Here is a 10,226-nt window from a genome sequence, read left to right on the forward strand (position 1 = left end):
TCGTTAAACTTTATCTCTTAACCCCCTCTCTCTCAGTCCCCCCTTTTCTAAGAAATTAGTAAATTCTTTTACTCAGTCTCGAAGTATTGATTAGATTCTAATTTTTGTCGCAGTTGATTTCTCTTCCATTCACTATAGGAATTTCCAGTTCCCTTAAGACACCAAAATTCACAACGGATAGCTATACCAATGATTAAAAGTAGAAAGACAATCACAATGATCATTACAAAGAATTGTTTTAACCATGTTAGATTGGGCAACCAGGATGTCAATTTCTCCCATAATTCAGAAAAGCCCCAAGAAGTGTTATCTTGTGTCACTTTATGTAGAATATTTACTTGTTTCCTAATTTCTTGGAGGTCCTCTGTAATTTGCCCGCTTTGATATGCATACATGCAACAATCTACATTGATCACAGTGCATACCCCCCCTTGGAAGGCTAATAGCAAATCTAAAGCCATCCGATTCTGTGACGCTATTTTTGATAAGTCAGTAACTTTCTTCTGAAGTGCCAGGAGAGCATCAACTGTCCTATTTTTTACTGTTTCTATTACAGCTGAGATGTTTATTATTGCCTTTTCCAACTCACTAACCCCTAAAAACGGAATGAACCATCGCGCAAAACTGTGGAAACTCGTTGGTCTGTTTATGAGGGGGTTATTTACGATGTTCCGTTTTTTCCTTATGGGGGGGTCGCGTTGACCCATCAATGATAGTAATATTGGGGACCAGACCTCCCAGAGTGCATGCTCCTCGCCATCTTATGGGTAAGACTTTACGAGCCATTGTGCCACACAACCAATACCACCCTGTCCCTCATGGGGTCGGGAGACCGGTATAGTTCAATTTTAAAAATCCCAAATCTCTACCTGTCATATTTAATGTATGACTTCTGTTACAATTTGGGTGTTCTCCCACGAACAGTCCTTTTCCCGAACTTACCAGGCAGTTATCCCCTAATATGCTGGTCTCTTCGACAGTGATTTTTAATTCTCGTCCCCACTTAACCTGAGGGTCTGTGCTCCAGATTGTATTTCCCCAAAAGGAGCTGTCTTGGCGGTTCATCAGGGAAACTGGCAGTGGGATGCCTATTAACGGTATCTCATAACCAGAATGTCTTGGCATTTGGGTACAGATCCAACAATCTGTCTTATTTAAAATTTTGGTGATGTTTTGAATCGCCTGTACATACCAGTTCTCTCGCCAGGCCGCTGTGTCTATCACCTGTAAAATTATCAGAATCATGTTAAATTTAACCCACATCCTATCTTTTTAGCTTGAGCTTTAATGGCCCTTGAATTTCTGATGTCCAAAGCTTTTGTGGCGACTTCTTCACACGGGTATGATGAATCCAGGCATTCTGTTCTTTAATTTTGATTGCTGTGAAGGAGGTGAGGAGTACTTGGTATGGTCCTTCCCACTGTGGTTTCAAGGTTTTTTCTACAAGAGACTTTACATATACATAATCTCCAGGTTGGATATCATGTACAGGCCCATCCAGACCCCTTCCTCGGGTCCCAACTACATGTTTTCCAATTTTATTGAGCTGCTTGCTCAATGCCACCATATAGGAAGTCATAATTTCATCCCCAATTTGCATTGATGTCCCCTTTTGTATTCCATAGGGGCGTCCATACAGAATTTCAAAAGGGCTCAGTCCTTCCCTTGCCCTCGGTCTTGTTCGTATACGCAAAAGGGCTAAAGGGAGAGACTGAGGCCATGGCAAGTTTGCTTCTTGTCCCAATTTTACAATTTGCTGTTTGATTAAGTGGTTCATTTTCTCCACTTGGCCACTCGACTGAGGGCGATATGGGGTGTGAAGTTGCCAATCTATACTTAAATGGTGGCTGATTTGTTGCACTATTTTTGAAACAAAGTGTGGTCCTCTGTCAGAGGATATGGTTGCTGGAACCCCAAAGCGAGGTATTATTTCTTGTATTAATATTTTAGTTACCTCCCGAGCCTTGGCAGTTCTGGTTGGGAACGCTTCTGGCCAACCTGAAAAGGTATCGGTTAATACCAGCAAATATCGGTACCCCCCTTTTCTTGGTAGTTCTGTGAAATCAACCTGCCATTGTTGTCCAGGCCCATTACCCTTTCCAATCTGGCCCATTTCTAATTTGGGAGTATTCTTTGGATTAGTCTGGAGGCAAAGGTCACACTGTTGAGTCACCTGTCTCACTGTGGTCTATAAGTTTCTAGCTACAATATCTTTTATCAGATGTTTACACAGAGCCTCCATTCCTCAATGTCTCTTCCTATGTTCTTCCTGTATTAAGTGCCACAGTAAATATGAGGGGACAATTAACTTTCCCTGTGAGGTATAAGCCCATCCCTCTTTATTATATGATCCTTCTAAGTCTGAAATAAGTTTCTGATCTTCCCTAGTGTATTTTGGTTTATCTTGTAGGGAAATATGCCTATCGGGGATTAAAGCCCCTGCTACTTTTATTTTTGTTTTGGCCACTTGTTTTGCCTCTCTATCCGCCAGTTCATTCCCTTTTTCCAAATCTGAGCTCACTTTCTTGTGTGCCTTAATATGCATAATTGCCACTTTCTCAGGGAGTTGGACAGCTTCTAGTAATTTCAGAATTTCTTCTGCATGTTTGATATTTTTCCCTTGGGAGTTCAATAAACCTCTTTCTTTCCAAATTGCTCCATGTGCGTGTACAACTCCAAAAGCATATTTTGAGTCTGTGTAAATGTTTACAGTTTTGCCCTGAGCCAACTCCAGAGCTCGAGTTAGGGCAATTATTTTTGCCTTTTGTGCGGAGGTGTTCATGGGCAAAGGTCCTGACTCTATTACCTCTTGACTGGTGGTGATGGCGTATCCAGCGTGTCGATTGCCATTCAGGACATAGCTGCTCCCGTCTGTGAACCAGTTTTCTCCGTTTTCTATGGGGCTATCCTTTAAGTCTGGGCGACTTGCGTATGTCGCTTCAATAGTTTCTAGGCAGTCATGATGCACTGGCTCTCCTGTGTTTCCGCTGAGAAAAGAAGCTGGGTTGACAATGTTAGTAACCACAATTTCCACATCATCCTGTTCCACTATTACAGCTTGATATCGCAGGAATCTTTGTGGAGATAGCCAGTGTCCACCCTTTGCTTCCAATACTGCCGACACTGCATGGGACACAAAAACAGTCATTTTCTGGCCCAGGGTGAATTTTCGGGCTTCCTGTATATTTAGTATCACAGCCGCAACTGCCCTTAGGCATCCAGACCAGCCCTTTGCAGTTGCGTCTAACTGTTTAGAGAGGTAGCCAACTGCCCGACGATACGGACCTAGCTCCTGTGCCAATATTCCTAGGGCAATGCCCTGTTTCTCGTGAGAGAAAAGGAGAAACGGCTTACCCACATCCGGGAGTCCTAAGGCCGGGGCTGACATCAGAGCCTTCTTTAGTTGTTCAAAAGCTTGTTCGGCCTCTTTATTCCATTCGAGGTGTTTCTGCTCAGTTGCTGTCAGCGCATATAATGGTTTAACAAGCAGTCCATACTTGTAGATCCACAATCGACACCACCCTGTCATTCCCAGAAAGGTTTGCAATTCCTTTACCGTCTGGGGTTTTTTAGTTTGGCATATCACCTCTTTGCGGGCCTGCCCCAAAGTTCTCTGTCCCGCACTGATTTCATAGCCCAAATAATTCACTTTACGCTGCATTACCTGAGCCTTCTTCCTAGACACCCTGTATCCTTGAAGCCCTAAGAAATTCAACAGACTCACCGTCCATGCCATACAATCTTCCTCTGTGTTGGTAGCGATCAGAATGTCATCCACATACTGTAACAATTTTCCTTTCTCGGACGGGGCTTCCCAGGATTCCAGGTCTCTCGCAAGCTGATTGCCAAAAATGGTAGGACTATTCTTAAACCCTTGCGGCAACACCGTCCAAGTGAGCTGGGTCTTTCGACCACTTTTAGGATTTTCCCACTCGAATGCAAACAACTTTTGACTGGCTTCGTGGAGAGGGAGGCAAAAGAAAGCATCCTTTAAATCTAGAACAGTAAACCAGATTAATTCAGGTGCCAATACAGTCAGTAGGGTATACGGGTTTGCCACGACTGGGTAGAGATCCTCAGTAATCCTGTTCACTGCTCGCAAGTCTTGAACCACCCTATATGACCCATCGGACTTCCGAATAGGTAATATAGGAGTATTGAATTCAGACTCACATTCCTTTAATAGTCCTAGCTGCAAAAATTTTTCTATCACTGTCCGGATTCCTTCCCTGTCCTCTTTCTTTAGAGGATATTGTTTAATCCTTACCGGTCGTTAACCTTCCTTTATCTTAACTTCAACAGGTGGAGCATTTTTCGCTCTTCCAGGCACATCAGTAGCCCAGACTCCTGGATACACTTGGTTCAGAATTTCCTCATCGATTTTCCCTTCTGAGGGGAGACTAGTTAGGACTAGACTTAATGCCTGTGTATATTGTTGATCCTTTACCTCCAAAGTAATTTCCCCTTTTTCAAACGTGATCTTTGCTCCTAATTGTTCCAACAAATCTCTCCCCAAAAGTGCCTTTGGAGAGTTGGGCATATATAAGAACTTATGGATACCCCATTGTTTTCCCAATTTATACTTCAAAGGTTTGCAAAAATACGCCTTTTCACTTTGGCCAGTTGCTCCCTGTACTACAACGTAATCATCTCCTAAAGGCATTAAGGCTTGATTTAAAACCGAATATGTCGCTCCTGTATCTATCAAAAACTCCACTTGTTGCTGCTTTTCCCCTAGCTTAATTGTAACCAGTGGATCCGCTAGGGTAGATTCCCCAGGTCCCCGTCAGTCTTCTATTACCTTGGCTATCTTCACATTCGCCGAGATTTTCCGACCCCCTTCCCTGTTTCTAGGACATTCCCTTTTCCAATGACCAAAGCCCCTGCATATAGCACACTGATCCCTTTCCAATCGAGACGAATCTCGCCTACCACCTCTCCGTTCCCCTTTTTCTTGAATGGCAGCTATCAATTTCCTTTGTCCCCGCCGATATTCTTCTTCTCTATTACTAAACACCCTCCATGCTTCATCTAACAATATTTCCAAATTTCTACCTTCTGTAGAACGCAGCTTTTGAAGTTTTCGCCTTATGTCCCCTGCAGATTGACCCAGGAATAAAGAAACTAATTGCTGGATCCCTACCTCAGACCCAGGGGCCAGCGGCGTGTTACGGCGCATCACATCCCTCAGCCGATCCAGGAACTCAGACGGGGACTCAGAAGGAGTTTGCTTAACTGCATATAAAGCTGACCAGTTTATAGTTTTGGGAATTGCTCTCTCCATTCCCTTCGAAATCCATTCCTGATATTCCTGTAATCTTTGCATATGTGCCGATCTATTAGCATCCCACTTTGGGTCTTGGAGGGGGAAATGTTCCTTAACATCCCCTCCTGTAATTTTATAATGGTCTTCGGCCAAATTTCCTGCTGTTTTCAAAATTAGCTGTTTCTCAGTTTCAGTCAAATATTCCAATAATAATTGTATATCATTCTAATCGGGATTGTGTTGTTTTACAATAAATTGGAAATGCCTGGCTACACTTATCGGGTCACTTCTATAATCCTTTGCAATTTTTCTCCATTCTCTCAAATCAGCAGTGGAGAAAGGCACTTTAATTAGCATTGTTCCACCATCTGGCCCCACCGCCTCTCGGAGGGGTGCTTGTAAAATAGACTTCTGCCGAGTGCGGGAAGATACAGGGCTATCAGGAGGATTTGAAACTCCTTCCGAGTCCGCATCCTGGTCCCGTGCCCGGGGGGGGGGGGGGGGAGGTTTAAACAAGTCATCTAAGTCTTGTTCTGGGGCTTGGTGAACTTTGTCTGCCTTTGTACACCTCTGCCCAATGCTGCAGGAAGAACAGCATTTTTTTAGTTTACTTCTACCCCCTTTATTTTCTCGCTCCAATGCGAGTACCATAGGATCCTGTGGGGGTGTTATCCCACAGTCCCTTTGCCACTCCGGATGGTTTCACAGCGTGAAAAGCATATCTGCATATGACACTTCATCCCATTTCCCTTCTCTTCTCAAGAACAGCATAAGCTGTAACAAAGTATTATAATCCAATGTTCCATTAAATGGCCACTTAACTTCGCCCTCTAACTTATACAATGGCCACCACTGATTACAATATTTAATGAGGGTCTTTTTACTTTCTGTGTTTCCCTTCCCAACAATATCCTTCCAATGGGCGAGTATACAACCCAGAGGACTCTTTTTTAGTATCCCTTCTTGGGTGTTACTCATTTTCAATATACTCTTAAGGAATTTAAACTGACTTTTAAATTCTCTTTTCATGCCTGTCAGCCACACTCTCACTTATTCTCACTCAATTCCACTCTCACGGACGTCCATGCACTCAGAGAAAATCACACACACATCACTTCACACAAACACTATGGTTCGACAAATTCAAATCGGTAGTCTATTCCAAATGCCTTATTGCCATAACCAAAATCAATACCAAGAGAAATCTAACATAGCATCGCTCCAGTTAACAACCTTTTAGCAGCTGCAAATATTTTGTGAATTACCAGAGGTCCGCTTACCCCTCTCCTGCTTCTCCTGGTTACCTTGAACTCAGTCGATCTATCCCCGAGATTGCTACCGGCCGCTCTATCAGCCAGCGAGTTTCCCAATTGCAGTCCCAAACTGCAGTCCCAAACCCTATAGGTACCCAACCCACGGGCACTATGCTGCACGCCAGACGTCTCTGCGCAATTTATCAGCAGCCCCGAATGTGCGCACGCTTAAGTCCCTTCGTTAAACATACCGTTAAATCCGCAGCTTCAAGAGGCTGTTGTCCACTCCAGCGGTGATCGGCCGGCAGCGGAGACTCCTCTGAGTAAAATGCTCGGGGCGCGCCTAGGAGCGTCCGCTCCGCAGTCGGTCCCGCAGCCGAGTGGAGATCCTCCTGCCTGGCTCGCCAAAACTGACGTGCGGAAAGCAGACTCCACAATCTGTAAGATTGTAAAGTAGGTATGTTTATTCAGCGCTGGGCAGCACGGGGGAGTAGTCCCGCCAAAACCGTGCGCGCCTGACACGAAAACTTGCTCTGTTTTTATAAGACAACTCATTACATATTCATAATATGATGTAATACGCCTATACATATGCATTACCTATCCCCGCTTTGTATTAAAATTAGTTCTGCAAGTCATTTCCATATCTCTCTCCCGACTGAGTTTGCGCAGTGTCCCCTGGTGGTGGTCGTCAGGGGTCCTGAGGATGAAGGCAGGTGAGTCTTCCTCGTGACCCCCACATCTGGCGCAGGCTCAGTAACGTCCTGCTCTTTGTCCAAACCGCAGAACCAGCTTTGGCTTGTTCTTGCAAGGTTGTAATCTTTCTTTGGACTTATATGGTCATGAAGCCCTTTACTCCCGTACACCTTATCACAGTACCCAAGCAAACCGTGTAATATTTGGCAAACTGCTTAAATTTTACAACTTTTACCCTAAACAGCTAAACAGACTATCATAATCGTTAAACTTTATCTCTTAACCCCCTCTCTCTCAGGGCTGTCACAGTGCTAGACTTGTCTAGACTCTGCATCTGCTACTCAAAACAAAGGCTCTGTACCTATTTCTGTAGTAGATTTGCTATTACCCCCATATAAATATGGAGTAACTCTGTCTGAATGGATTTATTCCTCACTTACCCTGTTCCCATACAAAACAGAGTTTAACCCAGATAAACTGGTGAAAAAGCCACAGGCTTGCTTGGTGGTGGATTGTGAAATTCCACCATTCCACACAGGATATAACCTTCTTATTAATTACAAAATGCTCTGGCTGATTAACTCTAATTTGATTCCATAGTTTAAATATCTTGTGTGAAACAGAACTTGAGTGGGAAAAATGAGAGTAAAGAAGGAGATATTGTTTTGTGCAGCAGTCCCATCTGTTCTGGATGTTCTGTGCTTTATTTCTAATTGTATAAGGACAAACCCACCCAGGAACTGACATTTGTAGAGTTAGCCCACCCTGAGATGTCAATTTTTTTAAAATGCAGAACAAAAATTATAAAACATTAACGAGGAAGTTGTAATGAAGCCAAAAGAGATTTTTCTATTTTAATCTATGTGAAATAGTTAATATTTTCCCTAGACAATTACATTTTTTTACCATTCTCAGACAAGCAAGGAATTATGTGTGTAGTTTTGCCATCTTATTATTATCAGGCTGAAACAATCTGCACAATCCTCAACAATATACCAGTGAAAAAGATATTAATCTCCCTTGCATCACACTGGTTTTATGTCAGGTAATTCTGCTGATGTCAAAATTGAGACACGTGGTATGACTGACATAACTCAGGCTGTTACAAAAAGTACCATATAGTCTAGGATATGTGTAAGAGTTAGTCCAAAGAGAACGATATTGTCTCAACATTGCCAACAGAGGCCTGGAGATGGAATGTGGTCCTCATGGACATCAAGACACAAAGACCCTGGGAAAGAGAACTGCATGGTATGAGGAGTACTGTGCCATTCCCTGCTACCTGAGTTTGAAAGGAACAACTACGATAAGGCTGCATAACAGCTGTCCAGAAGATGGATCACAACCACTGTCATAGCAATGAACCAGAAAACTTGAACTTCAGGTGAACTTTCTTCATTATAATATCATTATAATACAAAAAGACACCTCCTGGTCTGAAGCTACCCACCTCTAAGGCAAACCACGCCTCAGGCACTCCTCTTTGGACATGCGTGGTAACCTTGCTCGAGAAGGCGGAGACTGGCAACAATCCATGGGCCAGAGGAGGAGCAAGGTGTGTTGTTTGCCATAAAAGATGGCTCCTTAGCAACCGAACTTTGGAGATCTTCTCCACCAAGGATCAGGATGATCAGAAGGACTGACGGGATGCTGCCTGGACCTGGGACCATAGGGATGCCTTGGACTCGTGGTGGTAGCTATAATCCTCTTTCCTTTTCTCTTTACCTTTTCTTCGTTTCCTGTCTATCTATCACACACCACTTTACGGGCAAACAATAAAGTTGCGCTGTTTGATCAAAGCATAACCCCTTGGCATGGTCGCCTTGATTTTTTGCGCTTCGAGATCATAGTAAACGAACCATCATGAGTCCACTGAGTGGACAGGGATGGGAGCACAGTGAACATTTCAACCATCTGAACACTGGTTTCCAGATAGGAAAGAGGTACTGGGGAAATGCTGAAACAGCCTGACCTGGCCTGTTCTGAAGGAACCTATCACTAGCCAGGACCTTCCTATTCCCCTGAGCCTTGTTTTCCCTTCCCAGGGTCTGGTCAGAGTCACCTGAACCCTTCAAGATAAGGAAGAGGATCCCAAGCTGTTCAAATTATGGAAATCTGCTGAATCTTCTCATGCATCCCCTCATGCAGCTGCAGGTCCTTTTATCAGTATTTACCCTTCCAGGCTATAGGTATGAGGAATTAGAAACAAAACCAAGTCTGCTTGCTTGGGTTGCATTTGCACAGATCCTCACACAAACACTCTTCCATCCCTATGGACATGGGTAGCCTCAACCTCAATGACATAAATGAGATGACAGATATAGGGCCTGGAAGTTATATGCGTGTATAGGAGTGAAGGAAGAGAGATAGAGGAGTTTTTTCAGCCAAGAATCATCCAAAATAAAAAAAAAAAAAGTCAGTTCAATCCATTGGGATCTGTCTGTACATATATATATACTTGTAGATAGCTCACATAATTACAGTAATTATGTTATAGCCCTAAAAACTTGGTGCTAGCTGTGTTGCTCTATGTCATTAATTGCTGACTTCCTAACAGGCTTTTCCTTTCCATGCAAATTTTGAACTTCATATCTACATTGCCTGCTAAGGCAAGCTGCATTGGAAAATTAATTAAAAACTTAGAGTCATATTGTTAATTTAGTAGCATTAGCTCTTCTGGATAAAGGCTGGTGAAGCATAACTGTCTCATCTTAGAAGTGCCAGGACAAGCTACAAAGACTGGCATTTGATTTATAAGTCTCCTTACACTGATGGCACATAGACTTGCAAATACTGGAAACTATTAGGGCCTAACATGGTCGTGGAACTGTAATTATACGTAGTCACTCTTCCCAGGAGAAGGGAGGTCTCATCTCATTTTAAACTTTATCTTAACCTGAAGCTTTCCTAGGGTCTTCCTAGCATCTTCAAGGACAGTGCAGACCTTTTTAGCAAATAAATTTACATTTTTTGACATCTATCATCCTCTTTATAAAAGTATACATTATATT

At 43.2% G+C, this 10,226-nt stretch overlaps 1 protein-coding gene across 1 annotated transcript; it reads right to left on the reverse strand.

The window, feature by feature from the left end:
* Positions 1–1,118: 1,118 nt before the first annotated feature.
* LOC121080518 (protein NYNRIN-like) lies at positions 1,119–2,181 on the reverse strand. The gene has a single exon (XM_040578581.1). The coding sequence runs from the start codon at positions 2,111–2,113 to the stop codon at positions 1,265–1,267; it is 849 nt and encodes a 282-aa protein (XP_040434515.1). The 5' UTR covers positions 2,114–2,181; the 3' UTR covers positions 1,119–1,264.
* Between the last annotated feature and the right edge of the window lie 8,045 nt (positions 2,182–10,226).

Source organism: Falco naumanni, chromosome W (assembly GCF_017639655.2).
Source record: "Falco naumanni isolate bFalNau1 chromosome W, bFalNau1.pat, whole genome shotgun sequence".
Lineage (NCBI taxonomy): Eukaryota > Metazoa > Chordata > Aves > Falconiformes > Falconidae > Falco > Falco naumanni.

Excerpts from the sequence above, each read along its gene's own strand:
- LOC121080518 (XM_040578581.1), bottom strand. The coding sequence starts at position 2,113 with ATGGGCCAGATTGGAAAGGGTAATGGGCCTGGACAACAATGGCAGGTT.